The sequence below is a fragment of the Pavona decussata genome, unplaced genomic scaffold (genome assembly GCF_977016875.1).
Source record: "Pavona decussata unplaced genomic scaffold, jaPavDecu1.1 SCAFFOLD_9, whole genome shotgun sequence".
In the NCBI taxonomy this organism is placed as follows: domain Eukaryota; kingdom Metazoa; phylum Cnidaria; class Anthozoa; order Scleractinia; family Agariciidae; genus Pavona; species Pavona decussata.
In genome coordinates this window covers 2,454,317-2,479,796 of record NW_028145432.1, presented here as the reverse complement: position 1 = coordinate 2,479,796, position 25,480 = coordinate 2,454,317, and the positions used below count along the sequence as shown (strand labels likewise).

Genomic DNA, 25,480 nt, shown 5'->3' with positions numbered 1-25,480 from the left:
TTTGTGAGTTTTTAACTCGTGAATGCGCGTAGCGTAATTAACGAGTTATAGCGATAGCTGACTGTCGACTTGGTTGGTTGGTCGGTCGGTCGGTCGGTTTTGTCGTTAACTTTCGGGCGTGCGCAGTGAATGAGTTTTAAATTCAATTAGTGAAAAAAAACCCGCGAACATTTGTTGTTCACGGCGCATCAGGAAATTCTTATTCAATATGTAGAGAATAATTTGATGATCATTTAGTGCAAGAATGGAGATTTTTCGTTCAATATGAGCAAAGTTACAAGTTTTTTCAGTTTTTCAGAAAGTCCGGGGTCGTAAACTCAATTAGTGAAAAAAAAAAGCGTGACAATTTTTTTCACGACGCGTCAAAATTCTCTCATTCATTCTGTAGAGAATAATTTGACAATCATTTTAGTGTAAGAGTGGAGATTTTTCGTTGAATCTGAGCAAAGTTAGGTTTTTTTTCGGTTTATTCTACAGAGTGCGGTTTCTTTTAAGAATTAAAAATAATTTAATTTAGAAATAATTTAATTAAAAAATAATTTAATTTGTCAGTTTTCACGCGAAAGCGGAATGTGCCATGTCACACATCATTGACGTCGTAAACAAAATTATGCAAATTTCTGGTGAAATGAACACTTTAAGATCTTGTCAGCTTTCATAGAGGTTTCAAAGGGAAAAATGTTTCATTTTCGAAATTTACAACTGGTAATTTATGGGGAAGCAAAAGGACGCGGTCGATAAATAATTCTTATTTAGCAAGAGCTTGTCATAGTTCATTATTTTTACTTGAGGATTACGTGGACTGAACTCCAAAGGAAAAATTTCACGCATTTATGTCGGGCATGAAATGTAATGCGATACTTTGTTGAACAGATTTCCCTTTGTGAGATCGGCTTGCCCTACAGTAATTTTGTAATTTTAATTCCCAAAAAAACTTCACTTGCCCATCGGGCAAGTGATGGTTAGAATCCACTAGCCCGATTGCAAAATCCAGTAGCCCCAGACTATCGGGGACACGAATTTGCTTGACGTAGCTGCACATGGCGTGCTTCTATCAACTTTGAATAAAAAAACACGTGATTTTTTTTAATTGGCGCATCAGAATACAAGAGTACAAGAATGGTTATTTTTGGTTACATAATCGGGCAAAGATATAGTTTCTTTTAGCTTTCAAGGAAGTTTCCGTAGCCGTCTAAATTTCAATTACTATGTGTCATCTGCATTCACGAGTTGGCTCACAGGGGCCTTTGATTCTGGATACAAAAAATGGAAAAAAATCTAACGAGTGCATTTCTAAAAATTAAGGAAAACCTTTATTTGTGGACGGTTAATAGCTTGCTGTGTTGCCATGGCGACATTACCTTGCTCAACGAGAAGTATCAAAATTTATTCCTTCTTAGTTAATTTTGCACCATGCTTATTTCGGGTACTCAGAAGTACGTAGTTTTCAAATGTTTACTAACACCCGTATACTTAAAAACTGTGTTCGGCCACCTTAAATGGCAAATATTCATGTTATGATGCAGTTTAACATTGACCTTGAATTTCAAGAAATTCTCCATGGATCCTTCAAAGTTAACACCTGCCCAAACTTATTCCTTTCAGAGTTTGGGTGAGCCATACTTCCCATCCCCAGAAATGTTGAAACCCTTGCTTGCAATAAACTGGCTTATATCCTTATTGCCTTGGCAGTGAAATGTGGAGTGAATTCAGCCCTCTCTCTCACTGGAGACTGATTATTGGTGTCAGTTTCAGTTTTTGTGACACGTTGGTGGTGCTTGGTTGAGTGAGGCTGCTTAATTAAGTCAATCTTCTGATTGCCCTTCTATTTGGCTTGTGGCCTATTTTAAAATACTTTTAAGGTTATATTTATTAGCTTAAGGACGGTGCCTACTATTGTTACTGCGCATACGTTCTGCGCATCGCAAGATTCTCGGGTTTCCTATGGGTGGTGCCTACTAATACAGAAATATTTTTGCCAGTTTAAAACTATACTGAGAAAGCAGAACTTACCAAATGCCTTTGGTATCTCAAAAGAAAATTGGGGGTAACCATGCATTTTTCAGAGAAAATTAAGCTTCAATTTAGGAAAAAATCTCATACATTGCTTTATATTTTGGTGCTTTTTAGAGATATTTTTGCTTAATTATCTCTGAAAAATGCGTGGCTACCCCCAATTTTCTTTTTGGATTCCAATAGGCCTTGCTAAGATCTGCTTTTCCCGCATAGTCATAAACCGAACAAAAATACTTCGGTATTAGTAGGCACCGTCCTTAAAGTAGTTAGCACAGCTCGCAGTACTTAAGGCCTTCTACATGATTATGATACCCTGATTAAAGTAAAGCTTATCATGGTGATAATGATGATGATGATGATAATGACAGGTGGTTGCTTAATTGAGGTTCTGGTCATATCAGAATTAAGGGCAATCCAAAGTACATGTACTAAAAACAACCCTTACTGTCAAATCTTATGGGTTTTCATAATATTTTCCTGTTATCTTCTGGTTAACCTCATTTCTGGCACATGGCCCACAAGAGTTCATTTAACATTTACTCACACTTATTTAACTCACAGAATTTAGTATTTGGTAATTTTCAAGAAAAATAAAAAAATCGACCTACAACAGTTTATTTAAAAGCCAAAAATCAACCTAAAGTTAAGACAGGCCCTTAATAATAACACCCTCAATCCTTCAATTTTGAGAGAAATGTAGACAAATATGATTCATTTGAAAGCTGTGTAAAAAGTGATCTTTCTTTGAGTTTTGAACTTCAGAGTTGGCATTTTATTAATTAAAAGGTAACATGACAAAGCTGTTCCATACAGTCATAAGTTAATCTGTAAAGTCTTCAAGATGTAGTTTTGTTCTTTTTTGGGGAAAAAATAATATTTCCATTAATTTTATTCTCTAGTTGTGCTCAATATTGATGGCCATCATCGTTAATAATTATTAATAATTGATTTTCTCTGATTTACTGTGCATTAGATATCAGAAAACTTCTACTTTGACATGAACAGTGAGTGGTGCAGAAAGTTGGTTAAAGAGCACAATCCTCGCACTGACATCTCTACTCTCAGTCGCTCAGCGATATTTTCCATCACATACCCCTCAACAGATGTGTTCCTTGTCATAAAATTAGAAAAAGTTTTGCAACAAGGAGACATCAGTGAATGTGCTGAACCATACCTGAAGGATACTGAAAACCCTAAGGTTAGTTTGGGTGAAGTAAGTAAATAAAAAAAATAAATTATAAAGGACAAAATTTAAGTTAAGATAAGATGAGGTACATGTACAATGCAAAATTAGTACAGTAAAATACTAGACAGTCTTAGTTAATAGCTGGTGATAAAAAACTGCATATCATTAGTTACAATCATGAAAAATTAAGAAAGGTTTGAGTTTTGTTTACCTTTTGCAATTTATTTAATTTGCCGGTAGGTGATCAAAAATTTTTGAATGGTGCCATGCTGGTGTACATTTTGGACACGTGCACATGCAAATTGTGAAACAAAGAATGAATTTAAAAACCTGGTGAAACTATGAGAATGTGATGGTGGTTTCATCAAAAGAAATCATGCAGCTCAGTGATTTTAAGAAAAAACACGAATGTCTGAACTAATTACTAGAATAATTTGGCATGGTGCTGGAATTTGAAACAGGCAATGTGAAAAGATATACAATTTATTGCTCAACTTGGCCCACAAAATGGACACCCACTTCTATTTGTGTTGGTTTCCTAGACTTATTTTGCCTTGTCTTTAATCACTAGCATAGAGACAAGATGCGTTTAGCAGCTGTATCAAACTGTGACAGGCTTGGCAAGTATCGCATGCCATTTGCATGGACTGCTATACATCTAGTGGACATTATCACTGGGAAGAACACTGACACAGGACCTGTTCAGGAGAAAGACAGTCCAGCAGCTACTGCTCCAAATAGAAGGGTACATGCAGTTAACCTTTAACCCCTAATATCAAAGAACAAAATTCTCCTATCTTGGTCTCATACTTTTATTATAAAAGTACTGGGGAGAACTTATTAAAATATCCCAAAAATTAATGAAGCATTGATATTACAAGGAGAAACTTGATGCTGATCACTGGCGTTAGGGCTAAAAGGTTAACATAGTAGTATTGTGGCATCAGGCCATTTTTCTTACAGTAGTTCAGTAATTGTAATGTAACAGAAAAAATTTTCCGGCCAATCAAAATCGGGGAATTTAAATGCTTCTGGAACTGGTTCAGTAAGCCCAGGGGCTCTCCCGTTTTTATAGTAAACCAACGTTTGCCCATGTAAATCCTTTCTGCCCGACTAACCGCCCCTCGGTCTCAGAGGATGCCCAATGCCCTCCTCAGCTCTGTCGTTTTGCTTTCTGTATATTTTGGGATTGCTTTAAAAAACCTTTTCACTTTTTCAACCAACTAGGAGTCAAGCCAAGAGTAATGATGACTTGCTTGTGCTTGTTTCTCTCTGCTTGATGCCATTTACTTCTGCTGGAAAAAATAGTTTTGATTTTTACCTGTATTGTCCCCCTGTAGTCTCCCTAGTCAATCACAACAAACGTAAACAACACAAGGTCCAGCCAGACCTCAAAGCAAATGCAACAGCAACAGTTGCCAATTGGTGCAGTCCAGGGAAAGCAAATTATTTTTTAAGATCAGGGAAATTTGCATCAAGCTAGGGAAATTCTAAATTCTACCTCAAAGACAGTAAAAACTCACTCAGGCAATATTGCAGTTTTTCCTTGCCATTACATGCACTTTTGATAAAGTTTATTTTTTGTTGGGAAGGTATAGTTATTGACAGATGTCTATGAATAATTTTTTATTTGGCTTTATGACCAAATGATTCATCATGCACGGTCAGTGGAAACTTGTTGGTGATCCATAAAAAGCCAGGGACAAGTCACTCAGGATTTTTTTTTTGAATTCTTGATTAATGGCAACCCTGTGCAGAAAAGAACTCTCCAATACTTTACCACTTAGCTAATCCAGATTATTAAAAGTTGGAGCTTAATTTTCAGAGTGGCTTTCATAACCTGGAAGAACACATTTGATGGGCCATGGTTCATGTTTGCATGTGACAATGTTTTTTCAATTGAGTGTATTTTGTTTCTTCTTGGTTTAAGTTTTTTGTTTTTGTTTAACAGCAATCTGGTATGGTAGATGCGCCATCTGCAATGCTACGTTCCAGCAGAGGTTCAATTTATGAAGCACGGAAGTCAATTCATCTGGGTGATGGTGCTGAATTAGACATAGTTCCTGATCTTACAAATTTTAGACCTGTCACACTTACAGTCAGCAGTTTCTTCAAACAGGTATGCTTCTTAGCACCACACAAAAGAACAACCATGCTCAGTTGCAAGCCTTGATTTCAGTGGTCATGCCTTAGGACTTTATCCAAGCCTTAAAAACTTAAAATCGCTTTGTACAAGATAATAAACAGTATAACAGGAAGTACAGTCGACTCCCGATAACTTGAACCCTCGCCAACTTGAACCTCGTGCTAACTCGAACCAAGATTGATTTCCCCTGGATTTGCGTCATTTTACTTACCCTTGGTAACTCGAGCCCTTGATAACTTGAACCTCCAGCTTAATCAAACCAATTTTAGTTTCCCTTCAGGTCATTTTCTATATAATTTTACCCTCGATAACTCGAACTATGTTTATCATGACATGACTGGTCAAAACAATAATTATTAATACTGTAGTCCAAAACATTGAAAATATTTTGTAGCAGCCGTGTATACTTTTAATATTTCTTTACATTACACCGTGTCATTCCAGCTCAGGGTTTTGCTGGTTTACGGTACTTTTAACTACAGTATACTGTATCTTCATCAAGCTTTGCTGGTTAATTCCTTCTCCTTAGAAAACAGCACTTTTAAAGACAATCAATAGTAATAGATTAGTTCAGAAGCGCCAGGGCATATTAACTGACTATATTTCTTGTGAAAATAAATTGCATGATGAACTTTGTAGCAGTAGCGGCATGTTGATATCTTTAAAACCTGCAAAGTTCGTGGTACTTAGTCTGCTTTGCTTTGTTTTGCATTACGCTACATTTCGGTTACGTTCTGATTTATAATCTAGAAATATTGTTCCATTTTCACTCGACTTCTCTAGAATTAAATTTGATTAAAATGTACCTTGTGTGAATAGAAAGAAGCAGTAAATACCGTTTTTCCTTATTTTCGGTCATTTGTGCTCAACTCCTCTATTGAAGGTTCGAGTTGTCAGGAGTTGACTGTAGCTCTCATTCTGTCATAAGTGATAACGCTTCAAGTTATGGTACAGGTCTCATGAAGAAAACCTGACTTTAGTTAAATTAATGTTTCTTTTTTTTTTTTAATAGTATGATTTATAAAACGAATTCAGGCAATCCAGTGTTCCAGTTAACTTTCAAAGTCAGAGAGTCAATGAAGAATTTTGAGGGGTCAATAGCTCTGGTTCTCTCTAAATCTTCTTAAGTTTGCCATTCATTTTGTTGGGTCAGGAAACCAGGCTTCTCGGGCTTTTGACCTGAGACCCCTCTCTTATCTGGAACACTGCAATCTGTGCTTATATCATCCTTTTTCTTCTGTTCAGGAATCAGATAAATTGAAAGATGATGACCTGTACAAATTCTTAGCTGACCTGAAAAGACCGTCATCTGTATTAAAACGTCTCAAGTGCATTCCAGGTGATTTTTATGTTTAGTGTTGTAGTCCTTTTGTTGTGTAATCCAGGTAATTTTTGTTTACTGAGTGAAACATCTCAACGATAATACTAAGAAAGTCCATCAAGTACCAGGGTGGACCTCAGATTCATATAAAAATGTCTGGGGAGTGGGGTGCTTGTTGGAACCTTTTGTGAAGTTACTTGTAGCTAGCAGACCGTTATTGTGTTTTGTGGGCAAATTAAGTCCAATTCATTTTCACTTCTAATGGCTACCAATTCTGATGAGTACAGTAGTTTTGCTCCTTACCCAGAGATATTGTTTTCTGGTTTGTGTTCTAAAAGGTACCAGGGTACATAAAGTTTTAATTAAATTTTAAACAATCCAAGTGGTAGCAAACACTAACTAAATGGTAAACCGAGTTTCCTTAAAATGATAACTGCATGTATCTCATCCAGACAAATACTTTATTAACTTCTACCAAATATTGATGTGCACGCCCCTTAGTGCCTTAACATCAGTTTCTATAGATTTGGAAAATTGTTGTTTAATGTCTTAATTGTCTAAGAGATGTAATGTGTCTAAAACATATGAGGATCTGGAAAGGTTATCATGCATGTGTTAAATTATTTAGTTATAGTTTTGATGACTTACTCGAACAAAGTAACCAGATGAGTAATAGTATTCTTTGTATTTATTTAATACATTGTTATTGAATGGATGCATGTAGAAGTCAAGCTATGGATACTTGTCTGTCTACTAACCTGATTAGTTAATTATACCAAAATTAATTTTGAGAACCTTCAGAGGTTAGAAGGAAAAGTTACACCAACAGGAGTAACTAAGTGTATTCCTGCCTATATGCCAGAGAAAGTATGGCACACAGTTTGCTGGCTAATTTTGAGTGTACTGTGTTTTGTATTATTGTCTTACCAATTAGCTTTGTTATGTTACAGGTACACTAAAGCTGGACATTTCTCCTCCTGGAGACAAACCACCTTACTGTTTAACTTCTGAGTTACACCAGGTATTCATCAAGTTTTATTTGCTCTTTTTTTTTGACAAGAAGAGAAAACAATATTGAAATTTAATTAAAAATTAAATAAATGTGTTTCTGATGAGAAGATGGAAACTGCATTTACAGTGCGACGCACCTTACCGTGGCCACCCAACAAAATTTGTTTACAAGTTAGCCAATCAGGACATCTTCGTCCTTGTTCATAAAATACAAAATAACATGATTGGCTTACTTGTAAAAAAAGTTTATTGGGTGGCCACAGTAAGGCGCGTTGCACTGTAAGTTCCTTACAATCTTGTTCCCTGCGATATTACTGCTATCTGATTTTATTGAAATGTGCATTGTACACATAACATAAAGTAAAATATATGATAAATGGTCCACCGAACCCTCAAAGTTTGTTGCCTTGTTGTGGACATCCTGTTATCAAAGTATTGCCTTTTACAAATTACCATGTTTTTATTTTGTATTTGTGTGTCAAGTAGTATGATTTTCCTTCCTAGTTTTCATTTTTTGTTTTAGTGCTTTCTTGAAGGGGAAGTATCAATAGAACCTAAAAGTATCGCTCATACAAATGTGTTGTTGAGTGTCACCCCAGTGTACTACATGTAAGACTATCAAGGCCTCTCTGGCCACAAATGGACTGAGTTTAGAGTGGACTGTAACTCGAAAAAAGTTTGTTCTCAAAATGCACCAGAGCAGGTCATGAGTTGTTCCTAACAAGAATTCACTTGATTTTTTTCTTGATGTTCAAGAATTTTTTGTAACCAAGTGAAGGTGTTGTTGCACCATTTTCATCACAAAAGTTGAAAATCCCCGTGATACTTCCCCTTTAACATTATCTTGAATGGCAGGTTTCTGGTAGCTGTGGGGGCTTGTGACTACTGAATACTTTGCAATATTTAAAATATTGTTATTTGTTGTATACATCAGTGCCATGAATTATTATTGTTCTTCAGGTAAACCCATACCCTGATGGACAGGGTAGACCAACCAAAGAAATTGAAGAGTTTGCCCCCAAAGAAGTGTTTACACCTTACCTCACGTACAAGTAAGACATCTGTCTGTAAACTTATTAACAAAAAATAATATCATGAGAAGAAATAGGTAGTAGTGGCTTGAAGTGTTTGGAGAACTTCATCTTGAAATTCTTGGTAATACCAGTCATGGATATTTACCAATATTGCTAACAACTGCAAATGAATGTGTTTCCAGGAACTTGCTGTATGTGTACCCCTTGAGTGTCAATTACACTAGCCGCAGTTCGTCAGCCAGGAACATTGCAGTGAAGGTACAGTTTCTGGCTGGAGAAGAAATGGCTCCTCTTGAGGTAAGAGTTGAACAATGTCAGGGTCCATCTTTGAATGAGAAAGTAAAAATTGGCTGTGTTGCACTGAGGGATATCTTGTAGTGAAATTAGGAATTAAAAGCTTCTCAGGGGAGTAGAAATGGAAGAATGATGAGAGTACAAACCTCTTTTCAGTGTGGCAAATTCAAGGGAATGCCAAATTATAAATTACACTTTTGTCAGAGTATAAAAAGATAACTTTCAGCCAATTATTTAAACAAACTTCAGACAGAGTTTAGCAAACAATGGTTTAAAAATTTATTTATGATAACATTGTGGCCAACCCAAATAGTTAAGTTACATTATCTACTATAACAGGGCAAAAAACTTTTTTTTATTCCACTTGTCCATTGGACGAGTAACGTTCAGATTCTGGTTGTCCGAAAGTTAAATTTACTAGTCCGAAAAAATTATTAAAGTGAATAACAAATAACAAATAGCAAATAAAAACAAAACAGTTTTTGAAAAACTAGCTCAAGCTTCAAGTTGAAAGTTCATTTAACAATCCATGTTGGCATGGTCTTCCATGATGGATTCAGCAGCAGTGCATTGTTAACTGGCTCTTGTGGTGTAATGGGTTGTTTAGCGTATTGCGAATGACAGAAAACTGTGGAGCAACAAGGCTTTAAAACAGTCCAATCAGTGAACTGCTTTTATATTCTCAACCAGCATCTTTTCTGAGGACCTTCTACTTCACATCTAATGCCATGGCTTTGATTAGTTCTCTGACATGAATCAAAATAATGTGGAATAAATGATTCTAATAAAAAGCACAGTTTGCTTTTTGAGTTTAAGCCATCTTCAGTAAAATTACAAAGCTACATGAATCGCTATATACATGTAAAGGTAATTTAACTGAAGATGGCTTATTTTCAAGCCAAAACATGTCTCATTTTAAACTTAAAACTTTAAAACTCAGAAGCATTGTGCTTTTTATCAGTCTGGGAATCATTTCTTGTCTCCCGCTACCGAGACCTTGTGGTAAAAATTAATGTGGAATAAGGGTGCTCCTTTTAGTATATTGAAAGAGTAATTTAAACCTTGTGAGACAGGCTTTGTTGTGTTTGTTTTCAGTGTTTGTTTGGCAAATCAAGTATGGCTGCATTGCAGTCAGAAGTCTGGTCTGCAGTGACTTACCACAATAAGTATGGCATGTTTCGATTATTTTATTTGTGCTTTACTTGGTATTATTAAATTTTTCAAGTTTGTGTGATTTATGTATCATCAAGGATTTTTGTTTTGGGTTAATTTGTGGACTTTTGATCCTGACAGTATTCAAGGAGGGATATAATTTAATAAAAATGTTCCTGTTGGTGGACAATGATATTAATCTATTTTTCTGCTCCATTTGTGGTCCAAACAAAATGCCTTATACCTTTAAGTGGTTTTCAGAAAACTAAGGTATTGATTTTTTAACAATCATTTAAGTGAGTTGCTGTCTTTGATTTTAGGGCTCCAGACTTTTATGAAGAAGTGAAGATGAAGCTACCAGTTAACTTGACAGCTGAGCACCATCTGCTTTTCACATTTTATCACATCAGCTGTTCAAAAGGCAAGAAACCTGATGAGAAAGTACCTATTGAAACACTCATTGGATACACGGTATGTTTGGTTGGATAAGGGTTCATTCTACATCTGTAGAGATTGGCCAGTGAGGGCCCAGTTGGCCCTCTTCTTTAATTTAAGAGGGCCCCTTTTCAAGAAATGGGGCCCAAGAAAGGGGGCTCCCCAAAAAGATATTTGAACTTCTTTGTACAGTCTATTCAGTAAGAAATCAATGTCTTATTAAATGGTATTTCACCATAATTGTCCAAATTCCCGTCGCTGATTGGCTCGTAGCCATTGTCTATAAGAGTACAGACAATAAAAATGACATCAGATGTAATGCGTGCGCTTTCTCAACGAAAAAAAATAGCCAATTCCGCTGGTATTTTTTCCATGTTATTTTAAGAAACAAATCGACGGCAGTTTTTCATGGTCTATACTCTTATAGACCATAAAATGACGCCATAAAATGTCCAAAACTTCGCAGTGAAACCACTCGCCTGCAGCTCGTGGTTCCACTTGAGTTTTGAACATTTTTTGACGTCATTTTATAGTCTATAAGAGTATAGACCATAGAAAACTACCATCAATTTGTTAAATGTAACATTTATAAACAACTTTGTAGATCTTTATAGTAGCAGTAGTAGTAGTATACTTAGTAGTAGTCTTTATTTAATGATGGTAGTACATAATAGTGCCCAACACCAATAAACTAATATCAATACTTGTAAATAGATAAAAACAAAAGAAGGCACTTGAAGACGCTTATTTTGCTTGAGGTATTCCAATTCAAAGTGAAAACTATTGACTAAAATAACTAATTGAGTGATTACCTTGAGAATCATCGATCAGTAGAGCTAAAGCGACAATCAGTTTGGTCTCTAAAAAATTGGCATAATAATGTTTGATGTCTGTGAACATGAGCAAATATCAAACACAACAATTCTGATGCAGTATCAAGAGTATGTAAGAGTATTAATTAAACAAACTCTGCCAGTGAAATTGAATGGTTCTTCAATAACGCAGATTTTCAAGGTTTCCAACTCTAAAAGTTATGTTTGCAGAAAATGGATTAAGTTTTGGGCTGTTTTGTCAAATGAAAATCTTCCAGAGGGAGGAGGGGTGTATTTATATTTGATAAATTTCCAAAAGGGTTGGGGAGGGGGGTAGGGGGGTGTTGCTTAGAAAACTACCTAGAACAATGGAAAATCCTGGGGAGTGGGGGGGGGGGGAACCTGTGTGAAATTCCCTCTGTGGTGGGGGTATGGATATTTTCTGGACCCACACAATTTTTGATAATGCATTTTAAATAATATGACACCCTGGTAAGTTTGGGTGTTTAAGATGAATTTGTATGGGAATAGTGACTACATGTATAATTATGGAAAAAGAATTACTCAGAAGCAATTCAAGAAAGTGCAGAATACGAACATATAAACAAAGAAAGAAAAGAAAGGCAATAGAGACATTAAGAGGCAGTGGTCATGTCAATTGTATTGTCAGTGGTGTTTTTGAAAACTTTATTTAGAAATAAGTTCGATGCTTATCCTTGGGCACAATTTTGTACACCCCATTTGACACGCCAACATAAAATTTTTGCATTTTTTTTTTTTCAAATTGCGTAAATCCCGCAAAGCTACGCTCTTGAATAAACCCTGTTGGATTCCATGAATTATAAACCTCCAAGAATCATTGATTTTATTTTTATCTCAAGAGTTTGTGTCATGACCTACCTTGATTTTTATGCATGGAACATTCAGTCTTTGTGTTTACTTTACTAACCTTAATTTTGCTTTTATGTAATGAAGTTACCATGAGTTAGCATGTGATGAAATTCTGCTCTTAACCTTTTTACAGTGGATCCCTGCTGTGAAGGATGGCCGATTGTCATTGGGTGAATTTCATCTTCCTGTTTCATTGGAGAAGCCACCCCCAAGTTATAGTATGCTTTCCCCAGAGGTAACTGACTCACTCTGTCTGATTGTATCTTGGTACTATAATAATGTTTCACCGGAAACACTAGCAGAAAACTACACTCACAGAACAACTCAAATCTTGGAAAAAAATTACCCATATTTAAAAAAAAATCACCATCTAGTCATAAGAAAGCTTAACTCTGTGTGTATTGAACTCCAAATATTAAATCCTTAATACTTGCAAATTTAATATCTTGGTCTATGGCTGTACTGAGACAAATCTGGTGTCTGACACTTTGTCTTGTTCAATTCAGCCCCAAAATTACTATGGGTTAGGATACGGCCAGATTGTGCCATGTCTAGCTGTAAATTTTCGTACAGGTTCCTTCTACTTATCAAGTCGCCAAATCTAAATGTGAATAGAGATAGAGAACAGCAGTCTTAATTACTGCCATGTTTGAGTCCACCCTGTGGTTTCATCTGTGTAGACATGGTATCATTATTTTGTTCTTTAAAGGTTCCACTTCCTGGTATGAAATGGGTGGAGGGCCACAAAGGAGTTTTCCATGTTGCTGTTAGGGCAGTGTCTTCCATTTATACACAGGTAAACATTTTGTTTCTATTACATGTACCACCTGTAATTCTGATGTTTTTTTCAAAGTATGTTTTCAGATGCTCATTTTTGAGGGGAGGGATTAATTATTGGAGGGAATTGTACACTTCAAACAGGGCTGTCACAGTGATTTTGTTACAAACAATAATAAAATTATTGTTATTGCTGTCATTGAGTCCCAAGACTTGCCTCTTGAAAAACAATAAGTCCCAGTTTGAAAATCGTGCATCCCTCAACATAACTACAGTCCTTTTAACAAACACCAAAAGACCCCAAAGATTACAAAATCACCACACCTGTCATTATCAATGAGGGTCCGGCTATAACAGCCCGCAACCACACTGAAGTCTGTGTTCCAAATAACTTTCAAACTCAGGAAGTCAATGAATGAGTCAATGAATCATTTTAAGGGGTCAATAGACATGGACCTCTCCAAATCTTCTTAAGTTTACCATTCAATTTGTCACCCACTCTTATCTGAAATACAATCAACACAAAGATAACTGGATTTTTACTGGCCTATAGGGTGTCAAAATGACTGAAAGACTTAGAATCAAGACTTACTTCTACTTATGAATAGCTAATAATAATAATAATAATAATAATAATAATAATAATAATAATAATAATAATAATAATCTTTATTTCACTAGTAAAGATACATACCAAGTGTTACATAGTGAATAACAATCCAAAGGCACAATGTCCTTGTGGAGCCAGCTTCTTTAAAGTGTGATATGACAGCCCTGATTTTAATTTGGGTCAGGTTTCACGTTAACGTTAGTTACTTTGACGTGCTAAGTTAAGGACCTAAACCAGGTTAAAAAAGCTATACTCATACAAGCCCTTGGAGCGTTGGAGTTGCTTGCTTCGGCTAAGATTTCAAAGGCTTATTTTTTGGGAGAACTTATTCTTAGGGGATGAGGAGTTGATATTTCCCTGCTAGCAGAGGTCTCTGACGGCGTGAAGGGAGAGAGACCTCTGCCGGCCCGCGACAAATCTCTTGTCGCGCATGCGCTAGTGTTTCCTGGCAACGAGTGACATTTTAGCCGCATGTAACACGAGCTTCGCAAACCGGTTTGCACGCAAAACAGCAGCCGCGGTAGGGCGATGTGTGAAATTACTGTTAGCTGTAGGTGGAACTGCCACGGACCCCTCAACAACATCCCAAATTCAAAGAACATAATTGTCCATGGACACCAGTAAAACCAGCAGCTGTAGGCAAAGATGGAAACTGCCTTTTGTGTGGAGTAAATTTCAAGTTAAGCGGCCAGAGCACCTGGCGATCGCTAACTACAGGAGATTGGAAAGCTAAGGTTTGCGGTATTTTGGATATCACTCCTGACTTTTAAAAGGAATCTTCACGGCTCTGTAAGGAATGCTTTTGCAAAGTAGAATCGCGTTAATCAAGCGAAGTAAGGATTTTGAAGATGGCAAACGTGTAATAATTGAAGTGCGAAACTTGTAAACCAGCAGAACCCATAACAACTGTGGACTCAGAGATTTCCAGCGTACAATCTGAACAGAGCATGCGCATTGCACATTAACGGAAACCGGTTTTGAAAACGGGTCAGTTTCGACCAAAAATCTGGTCGGTGGCTACGTGAGAGAACACGTCGGGGGCCGGCAGAGGTCTCTCTTCCTTCTCCCTGTGAGAGACCTCTGCTAACAGGGAAAATTGATATTTAGTCTTCCATGGATTACGAAAACAGATGAACTTAGGGCATGTACAGAAACAAACAATAAAACATTGACAAATCCAAGATGTCTTTGAAACACACAATTGAATAAAATAATCCAGCATTCATCTGCTAAGAAATAAACAAGTGCTAAAAACCAACCGCAGAGAAAACTTACATTACTAGAAAATACATTAGCTAGATAAACCTTTCTTTCTTGCTTTCAGGAGCAACATATTCACAAATTTCTGAAGACTTGCCATCAAATTGAGGGGTGGATTACATCATCACCAAGCCGTAGCACTGAAGAAAATCTGGAGACTGCATTGAGAAAAAGCATTGTTGACCTGTTCAAGGCACGGGAGGAGCCTCTTGTGAGGTTTCTGTACCTTGTTTTGGACAAGCTTATCTTGCTTCTAGTCAGGCCACCTATTATATCAGGAACTGTAGGTATAAACCCCAAGTTATGTGTTTCGTTGTTTCTTGTTATATTCCATACACATACACCGGGTGGTTGGGTGTCTTGTCAACAGCCAAGTCCTTGAGAAAGCTGTGAGTCACTTTTTATTTGCCGGCAAACAGGTCCAAACAGGGTGGTTGGCTGCTTGGTTCAAATAGTCCAACTGAGGCTCACAAGCAGTGGACTAGATTTAGACCTTGTTAGGCCCAGCACAAGCCTATATAATGGTATTAGGCCTAGGTTAGATCCAATACATCTCTAACTACCAGTAACCAATATAGTTTTAGCCTACAGTCTGCATTTTACACTGACTGATTGGTACATGGCCATGGCTGGTGATAGCAAGAGATGGAACACACATCAATTATTTTTGCATTTGGATATTCCAGTTGAAATAAGATTTCAAGGAGTTCTTTGATCTTGCAAATTTCCCATTGTCTTTTGGTTGGAGCTTTGTTGTTTGAAGAGAGGACAACTTAAATGGAGATTATATCCCTACTCAGCAGACAGTGTCCCCCAAGCCATCCATTTATCTGTTGAATAAGGATGTACCCACTTGATGAAGTTTTCTACTCAGGTGTATTAGTGACAGGGTGGTGCAAAGACCTTAAACAGGTTTGAAATTAGTGATGGTAGACTTTTTTGAGGGTAGACAAGTTCTGTTGGACTTTTTATTGGGTGGAGGGATTAGGACTGGGACATTTTGAGGGATTTTCTGTAGAAAATAATGAACTGGTTATATTCTAAACCATTGGGACTTTTTGAAGGTCCAGTTTAAGCCCTAAAGTGAATTTTTTGTACGTAACAACTTGACTTCATTTGCACCTCCCCATCACTAATACACTTTAGTACCCCCCCCCCCCCCACCCTGTCTTCAGCATCCCTTTGTTTTAATCCCTTTGTCCAACAGATGTTAGCCAACCATTCACACACATGAAAGCTACTGATCAGTACTACACAGTGTTGTTGCCTTTTATGACCACTGTACAAGGGGGTTGTATCGTAGGAGTCAGTAAAGGAAATTCTAGGTTGTAATCTTTCTGATAAAAGCTATTCAAATTAAAGCTATTCATCATAGCTTTCTAATGGTGCTGTTCACTTTCCAATTTTTCCTTACTGAAAATTGGTAGTTTGGTAGAAATAAGTGAATGTTTAATAGGTGACAGAGTGTGCTTGTTTTAACAGTGAACATTGGCCAAGCAGCGTTTGAGTCACTGACACAGATTGTTCGCCGGCTTCATCAGATGCTGGAGAACAGCGAGGATGAACATGGCCGTAACCAGCTACTGGCATCCTACATCACTTATGTGTTTGCTGCACCTTATAATCACTCACCAACAGCATCACCTGAACATTTTACAGGTTAGATTTGTTTCAATAGTTTTAAGCTGCCTTATGCACTTTTCAACCTTGCATAGAATTCATATATTTTTTCTACATTTTACTTATTTCCCTGCCTCCTTGACGGTTATATTATGAACTCAAAGAATGACCAGCTCCCAGTTGGCTTGATAGCTCAGTTGGTAGAGCACTGCACCGGCATTGCAGAGGTCATGTGTTCGAATCCCATTCAAGCCTGGATATACTGTATAACTGCATAGGCCTCTCATTAATTATTTAACCCACAGTGTTCATGTCACAACAAGATCTTATAGTCAGTTATCTGCAAGTAGCAAAGACTAATCAAAGCAGATGAATGACTAATACTTATCCTGTAGTTTGAAATTTTTGTGGATTTTCCATGATCCGTGAAAATTAGATCCCGTGTAAATAAACTCCCGCCAAAAAAAAAGCCATCGAAAATGTACTCCTTTTATTTACATTACTTTCAATTAAATTGGTTGCAAACAATATAACGACGACGACCTGTATTCTTTACAGTTGTAATAGAGTCTTCAATTTTTCCCAGCATTATAGTCTGAAATCCAAATTCGCGAAAATTTGTTTCAGCGAAACACAAAAAATCTGTAATCCACAAAATTATACTCCCCCCAAAATTTCATGCCACACGGTAGAACAATTAACAGAGCTCATTTTCTTATATTAAGGTTACCCTATACCTTTAGAGGTGTCTTCAGAGGTGTCTGGCGTCCAAGCAATGTAGCTGGCTATCAAACTAAACCAAGAATTTTGAAATAAAATGAATTGCTGAAGTTTTAGCGCTGTTTTCTTGAATCAATTTGTTCACTTGGAGGAGCCAGAACTCAAAAGGAATTTGTTCGTTTGCCTTCAAATTTGGACAGTAGCTAGTTTAACATATAAACAACAAAATCATGTCTGCGAATTTTTTCTTTCGAAATATTTTTTCTCCGAGAGCGATTTTTCTAAGATCACTCCACATTTTTTCCATCCTATTTCGAAAATGCTCCATAACGTTTCATTGCGATTGAATATGGCAAAACACAGACACGTTTTTTAGCGCCTTGGGTCGGGAAACTCAGGAGAAAATTAAATTAGCGAAAATCAAAATTGGCTTTGACTTGTAGCTTTAAAAAGGTGATTCGGATGCTCCCGTTTAGAGGTTGTGAAAAATTCGACAGTGCATTTTATTTCAAAATTCTTGGTTTAGTTTGATAGCCAGCTCTATAAGCTTTAATTTGATATGGGGGTTTAGGTATCTACAGTTTAAACTGGACGCACTACATCACTTAAACGCGAGACACCTGAAGGTGTGGGGTAACCTTAAGCGTCCTAGTTAGAGTAAGGGGCTATTCACATGATTCCGGAATGAATTTCATTCCGGAATGAGTTCATTCCATCTCCATATATTTCTCTGCATCTATTTACATGATGCCGAGACGAAATTGTGCCCTCGCACAAGTCATTCCGGAATGAGTTCATTCCGGTTTTCAATCCGAATGAAATTTTTGTTCTGGTATGACATTTCATTCTGGTATCATGTAAAGTGAGAACGAACTTCGTTCCGAGATGAAAAATCGCCTGGGGTGAGTAGCGCATGCGTATCTTTTTCAAGATGGCGGATATGAAAGTGAAGAAAGATTCGGTTCCAGATGGAAATGGGACGCAACGAAAACAGAAAATTGCTGGACGTTTTCATTAGCTATAAAAGGCAAAAGTTGGGAGAAGAAGTGGAATGGGACTCGGATAAAGTAGTGCTGTTCGAGCACCTTCGAAGTGCTTTAGCTGAACAGTGACCTGAAGACTTTGGCAAAAGCTATTGCCATTAATATGCACAACAATGTTTCGTGCAAACTCGCGCCATCTTGTTTACTGATGCGCGGGAACTTAAACCATGTGAGCCAGAGTCGGTCGATTTGCACAAGTGAATGCGGCACGAACTTCATTCTGGAACGAAACTCGTTCCGGAATGAGTTTCATTCCGGAATCATGTGAATAGCCCCTAAGTCACTGTAGTCCAAAGATTATTTTGCCTCCAAACTCTCAGGGATAGAGATTTACTTTTTTAATCTACCGGTACCTTTTTTAGGAGAGCCAGGACGTTCAGCAAGTATCCCAATAGGCCTGCAGGGTAAAATTTGGCAGAAGCTCTCAAGCAGTAATCCCCAACTCAATGCACCATTGACTGATCAACAGCAAGAGTCACATGGATCTGGAAAATGGGTTGATGGTGATGACGAGCCGATGATATGTGAGGGTTTGAACATGCCTGGCAATAGAAGCAGCATTGCAGAAGCACGGTCAAGCTCGCTTGCTGTTCCTGGTCTTGGCCATAGCAGTAACAGTAGTAGAAAGGTACAAAATTAAAAAGATGTTAAAAGGGAAGTATCATGGGATTTTTGACCTCTTTTGTTAAAAATGGTGAAATAAGACCTTCACTTTGCTACAAAATAATTCTGGAACAACGAGATGAGGGAAATCAACTCAATTCTTGACAGGAACAACTCGTACTGTGTTCTAGCGCATTTTGGAAACAAAAATACGAAAACTTGAAAAACATTAGCCTAACATTTTTCAAGTTTCAATCCATTCCGACGTACTCTGTCTCTGGCCAGGGGCACTCATCGGCAGTTCTATTGCACTGGGGTGATAATTTATAACAAAACTAGACAATTATGTTTTGTTTCTGTTGTCAGACAAGCATTTTTGGGTTTTGAAATTGCATCAAATCTTCATGATACTTCCCCTTTAATAAGTAGCAGAAAGTTATGCAAAATGACTTGGGTACTTTCACATGTCAGTTTCTTGGGTTCCCAAAAAAAAACTAACAAGCAAAAACATCCAGTTGTATTAAAATTATTATAATTATTATTATTATTATTATTATTATTATTGTTATTATTATTATTATTACACAACTTTTAAAGTTTTACAACATAATTGTAAAACGCAGTTAATGGAGCGTGACGCTCTTGAGCTCAGTTGTTACTGTGTCAACAGTTAGCATTACGTAATGCAAATTGGTCATGGATGTACTTTTACTCTCCTTGTACAATACCTATTCTTCTAGCATGTTGCAATACCGTCTGTTACATTTATATCCTTCGTTTTGTATGGCTAAAAGGTATAAATACCTCTATTCATGTCTCGTTCAGCGCTACGTGAATCTCTTGTATTCGATAGTACTTTACTTGCCATTGGCTTAGTCCTAGACATATGTCTAACTATAAAAGGTCTAGTAAAAGTCCGAGTATCACTCGCTTGCTGTATTACCTACTGTAAGGTCTACCTTTAGTGTCTCTATTTTGTAATTATGGCTCGTCCACGTGGGAATCTAAAAGCCGCAACTGGTCGCGCTCGCAAACAGGATAATCTCTCGTCCTTATCCACTGAGGTGCTTCGCCTACGCCTTCAGGCCCTGAATCTACCGATTACTAGTAGTAAAGCAGATTTGGTTTCGCGCCTACAGGCTGTCCAACATCCTCGTGCGGCTCCTCGTACAAAGCCCGGTCGGGTACAGAAACGCTCGGCTAGGCAGCGTAAAGACCGTTCCGCTGAAAGCCAACCAGCTGTTGCTGTCGCTGTTGATTTCGACGGGGACGCCAGCGAGGTTTCGTCCGGTAGCTCGGTGGCCAACCTCGATGATCTCCTCGATTTTCCTCAGTCTGGTTCTCGGGCTGACCAGGAGACGTCGCCTTCTTCACAGCCGTTCACTGAGACGCAAATGGCCGCCATTCAGGATACGGTCCGTTCATCTCTCGAACAGGCACTGCAGAGTTTTCCTTTCCAGCCCACGTATCTCGCCAACGCTACGCCCGCCACTTCAAACCTGCCACAATGCAGACCAGGTGCAGCTACTCCTCTGGGCCTTACTCGCCCTCTAGACAAGAGTTTAACGGACAAGATTCTACGGGGTGAGTACATTGACTTTACAATGTTATTGCCTGATTCATTAACTCGGCCCCAGACTCCCGACATCCAGCTTCGTTTAGATGACTCGGTCCCAGGCTCTTCCGCCCCTCTGACCATGGTACGCAAACGGAAACCTGTTATTGACACTTTTCATAAGTGGTTAGACGCCTACACCGCCTATATGTTAGTGATCGTTGAGTCGTACCCTCGGCGATCGCTCGAGCTGCTGAAATACCAACAAATTATAAGCAGAGCAGCTACAAAATTTAAGGGTCTGGCCTTCCTCTCCTATGATGAACAGTTTCGTCGTAGGGCCGCCTACGATCTAACTCTCAACTGGGACCAGGTTGATTTGGAACTCTGGACCGTGACCTTCTCTGGCCTTGCTAAGCCACACTGTCTTGTCTGCTCCAGCCCGTGCCACAGCCAAAGCGACTGCCCCAGTGCCGACCCGTCCCGCCCGCAGCCCAAGAGTGGACCCGTCTGCTTCCGCTTCAACCGGTCGTCTGGGTGTGCCTCCAGTCCTTGCCCGTTCCCGCACGTCTGCCGTCGCTGTCGATCTTCTGCCCACTCCATTATCAACTGCCCCAGCGGTTTCTCCAAGAGTGGTCAACGACACCGTGGTTCTAACAGCTCCAGCGACAGAAGCAAGAGATAAAGTCAAGTTTCTTGCACAGAACTCTGTACCATCAGTATCCACCCCTATTAATGTAGTTGTTTTAGAACGGGAACTTTCTCAGCACCCTGATCGTATTTTTGTTAGTAACGTAATTAATTCTCTTCGTTATGGTACACATGTCGGCTATACCGGTCCTCATAAACCCCGCGTATCTCAAAATCTCATATCAGCTATTCAGCACCCCGAGGTAGTTTCAGGTAATCTTCGCAAGGAGCTTGGTTTGGGTCGGGTGGCAGGGCCATTTAATTCCCCTCCCCTCCCTAATCTCCAATGTCACCCTGTGGGTGTGGTACCCAAAAAACACTCTTCAGAATGGCGCACAATCTATCACTTATCCTACCCAGAGGGCGATAGTATAAACGATCATATCCCTAAGGACCCCTACACTCTTCAGTATGTTCGGGTGGACGATGCCATACATTTCCTCCAGTCCCTGGGCCCGGGTTCTTTCATGGCTAAAACTGATCTTAAATCAGCCTTTCGCCTTATCCCCATTCATCCCGACGATTGGCACCTCCTTGGGATACACTGGCAGGACCAGTACTATGTTGATCTCTACCTCCCCTTTGGGCTTCGCTCAGCCCCTTTCCTCTTTAATCAGTTTTCTGACGCCCTAGAATGGATATTGAAGCACAATTACGGGTTGCAGCATGTCCTGCATATTCTGGACGATTTTTTCATCGCTGAACAATCCCGCATGCAGTGCCTCACCAGTTTTAGTACGTTACTCTGCCTTTTCATGTCCGTGGGAGCTCCGGTGGTCGCGTCAAAAACCCTGGGCCCCTCCCAAGTACTTGAATTTATGGGTATTGAGCTAGATACCGTACGTATGGAGGCCAGGCTTCCCGAGGACAAACTTCAGTGCACCCGGGATTTACTCAACTCTTTTACCCAGCGCCAGTCCGTACGCTTAGTAGAACTCCAATCCCTTATCGGAACTCTTCAATTCGCATGTAAGGTAGTAGTTCCTGGGCGAACTTTTCTGCAGCGTATGATAAACCTTACCAGGGGGGTCCCTAGCCGCTTTCACCATATCCGTCTAAACAAATAGTTTTTCAAGGACCTAACCATGTGGAAAGCTTTCCTTGCTGGGTGGCATGGGCGGTCTTTCTTTTTAGACACTACCGTTACCCCTTCTCCGGATTTGGAATTATATACTGATGCCGCCAGTTCTATTGGTTTTGGGGGTTATTTTAATGGTCAATGGTTTCAGGGAAGGTGGCCCCCTCATCTTCAGTTGGACTCGACTCGGGGTATCAGTATAGAGTGGCAGGAACTTTTCCCGATAGTTGTCGCGTGCGCCATCTGGTTCCCGCGTTTCTCGGGCAAACGAATTCAATTTTGGTGCGACAACGACTCAGTCGTTGCCATCATTAACTCGGGCCATTCAAAGGTCCCTCGTATCATGGACCTTCTTAGGTTCCTTGTCGTCATCTCCATGAAACATAATTTCTATGTCAGAGCTCGTCACGTCCCCGGGGTCTCCAACGAAATTGCTGATGCCCTCTCACGTTTTCAGGACGCTCGATTCCGGGCAGTGGCTCCCAAGGCAGAGACCATCCCCTGTACCATCCCGCCTTTGCTCATGACCCTCTAAGGGAGGAAGTCCAAACTTACGCGAACTGGGGTCTGGCATGGAGTACCAACCGTACGTATGGGTCAGGGGAAAAACGGTTCATCCGATTTTGCCTTATGAACCGAATCATGTCCAGCGAAGGAGATATACTTCCAGCCACCGAAGGTACTCTGGTTTATTATGCTTCATACCTTGCCAGGACAGTAAGGCATAGTACCATTAAGCTCTATTTATCCGCTGTTCGTAATCTCCATATCTCTTGCGGGCACGGTGATCCTCTCCAGGGTCAATTACTTCTGAGAAAGGTCCTTCGGGGAATCCTTCGTTACCAGGGCCAGACCCGCATCCTCCGTCAACCTATCACTCCGGGCGTGCTGCTGGCTATTCAGCCCATACTTCGCACGTGGTTGGGGGAACGAGATTTTTCAATGATTTGGGCGGCCTTTACCCTAGCCTTTTTTGCGTTTCTTCGGTGTAGTGAATTCACATATCAAGGGACCTTTAAGTTTCGCCCTCAGTTTGATTTATCTGCCGACTGTGTATCATTTCATCCTAGTCTGGCTTGCCCGCAGCAGATGTCAATTTTTCTTAAGGCTTCTAAGACTGATGCCTTTCGCCAAGGGCACACGCTCGTTATTGCGTGTTCCGCTTCGCAGGTTTGCGCAGTGACTGCTATGCGCAATTATTTTCTAGCTGCTCGTCCCCGTGGGCCGCTTTTTGTCTTTCAGTCGGGCCGTTTACTTACCAGGTCGGTGGTCGTTAACCTCCTACGGGATGCAGCACGCAATGCCGGTGTACCCCATAATTCCCTCAAAGGGCACAGTTTTCGTATCGGTGCTGCTTCAACAGCAGCTGCTGCAGGCATGCCAGACTGGCTTATTAAAGTTTTAGGAAGGTGGTCTTCGGACTGCTATCAGCTTTACATACGCACGCCCCGCAATGTATTGCTGTCCGCTGCGCCGCGCATGGCCGACGTTACTTTCCCGTAATTGTTGTTTTTAGTTGGCTTGGGGGGATACTTTCTTCGCAAGTATCTGTGGCGGTTAAGTCTCACAGCGACTTCCCCAAGCTTTGTGTTTTTAGGCTATTTTTAGCTCTATAACCTTGAAGCTCGTTATATGCTTTTATCCAGCGCATGCCGGCGGAGTCGGCTCGTAGCGCTGCGGAATATTAGGCTTGAGCTGGTTTTAAAAAATGCCAATACTCTTTGCACTATGCTGGCCGGAGGTTTCAGTTCGTAGTGCCGTGGAGAGTTAGGCTATTAGATTGTTTGAGTTTTGGACCTGCCTACAACTTGTCCGATCCAGCGCTGGTCATTAATACAGTTTAATAGCGCTGGGGAGATAAGTAAGGCTTTATGGTCACGCTATGGGAGTCGTCTGTCACGCCGATCGCGGAGCGGTGTTCCCCCTTTACGCCAAATATCACGTTGTTATTATTTGTCTGTTGAGATCTCTAGTTAACTTTATGGTAATAGGAACTGCGACATTAACTGGTGGATGAAGACTTATTGCACGGCAATTTTCTTTCTTCAATTCAATGCTTTTTATGGAGTTTAGAGTTATAAAGTTTCCATGTACACTGAATTTGGTGAGCAATTGCATTCGCTTGGAAAAAAAACCATTATAATAAAAACTGTTAGCCATTGTCTTGGTCTGGTATTGATATCTTTTGAACAGTGACTTTGTAGCTGTCACCTGCAGTTATATAAATGACACTTTTTTGTTTTTTTAAATTTTTTAAATTTTTTAAATTTTTATAAACTAAACTAGTGAGCAGCACTTTGCGAACTGAAGCTGTAAAACTTGTTTTATTCTTCTGCACGTTCTGTCTAACTAACATAGACTTCTACAGGGAGTTTTACATTCAAACACTAAACACCTGTATTTAAGCCATACTTTATGACTAAAAATTTGATGGTCGCAAACATTAAAGGTTTGGCTGGATTTATTAAGGGAACAGGCACAGCTGTGAAATTTTTTACGCAAGGTGCCAAACCTAAATTGTTTGCGACCGTCATTATTTTTAGTCATAAGCTATAGCTTAAATACAGGTATTAAAAAAAAATATTAAAAATTAAAAAATTGGAAAAAAAGACTTTTTGTTTACAGGGGGAGGGGGAGGTGGACAGTGCATCCAATCATCCTGTTTTCCTTTCCTCTTCATTGCCTGCCTGCACCACATTTAAATATTAAACACTATTGCAAAATGTTTTTCCATTTCTCCCATCTTGGGAGTGCTTCCCATACACTTCCCATCCCTTTGTCTCCTGACTACCCCTTCCCCCCCCACCCCCACCTTGCTAGTAGAGTGTTTCTTTTGCCAAGTTTTTTAGCATGTACGAAGCCCATATCCCTGCTCCCTTACTTAAGCAACTTCAGAAAATTGTGTCTTGTTTTTTCCCTCTAATTAACAACAGCTTCGCTCTAGAGTACTCAAATAACAACTAGACAGGTCTGGCAGTAAATGGGACTATGGACACTGGGTGCTCCCTAGGATAGCAACAAGCGTGGGTGGTAGTGACACACCCAGGAAGGTGTAAATGGGTGGCTAGCGAACACACCCTGCAAAATAAATGGGGCGGTTAGCGGACACAAACCCCAAAGCACAACCACTAAGTGGGGCGGTTAGCAGACACAAACCCCAATGCATGAACTTGGGCGGTTGGCAGACACACCCAGAGATAATGAATGGGGACAGAAACCCTTGGGC

General features: G+C 39.5%; 1 protein-coding gene and 1 pseudogene across 3 annotated transcripts in view; both read left to right on the top strand.

Annotated features, from left to right (window-relative positions):
• The window catches only part of LOC146488532 (dedicator of cytokinesis protein 7-like), a 51,876-nt pseudogene that overhangs the window by 5,883 nt on the left and 20,513 nt on the right, over positions 1 to 25,480 (top strand). Inside the window, exons 9-22 of the transcript XR_014865888.1 lie at positions 2,990 to 3,214; positions 3,774 to 3,947; positions 5,154 to 5,321; positions 6,594 to 6,687; positions 7,620 to 7,690; positions 8,641 to 8,732; positions 8,897 to 9,011; positions 10,104 to 10,174; positions 10,481 to 10,631; positions 12,432 to 12,533; positions 13,008 to 13,094; positions 15,010 to 15,232; positions 16,428 to 16,604; positions 18,691 to 18,956. The product of XR_014865888.1 is annotated as a dedicator of cytokinesis protein 7-like (transcript). The remainder of the gene's footprint in view (positions 1 to 2,989; positions 3,215 to 3,773; positions 3,948 to 5,153; positions 5,322 to 6,593; positions 6,688 to 7,619; positions 7,691 to 8,640; positions 8,733 to 8,896; positions 9,012 to 10,103; positions 10,175 to 10,480; positions 10,632 to 12,431; positions 12,534 to 13,007; positions 13,095 to 15,009; positions 15,233 to 16,427; positions 16,605 to 18,690; positions 18,957 to 25,480) is intronic.
• Positions 18,973 to 24,416, top strand: LOC146488533 (uncharacterized). Of its 2 annotated transcripts, none has more exons than XM_085118108.1 (2): positions 18,973 to 20,515; positions 22,712 to 24,416. In XM_085118108.1, exons 1-2 carry the CDS (start codon positions 19,915 to 19,917, stop codon positions 23,755 to 23,757), a joined length of 1,647 nt encoding a protein of 548 aa, XP_084974234.1. In that variant the 5' UTR covers positions 18,973 to 19,914; the 3' UTR covers positions 23,758 to 24,416. The 2 variants fall into 2 exon arrangements, with proteins under 2 accessions (XP_084974234.1, XP_084974226.1); XM_085118100.1 differs by having other exon boundaries at positions 20,928 to 22,851.

Excerpts from the sequence above, each read along its gene's own strand:
- LOC146488533 (XM_085118100.1), top strand. The coding sequence starts at position 19,915 with ATGGCTCGTCCACGTGGGAATCTAAAAGCCGCAACTGGTCGCGCTCGC. Across the intron at positions 20,516-20,927 it reads AACGGACAAGATTCTACGGG|CCCGTGCCACAGCCAAAGCG; the intron begins GTGAGTACATTG and ends TGTCTGCTCCAG.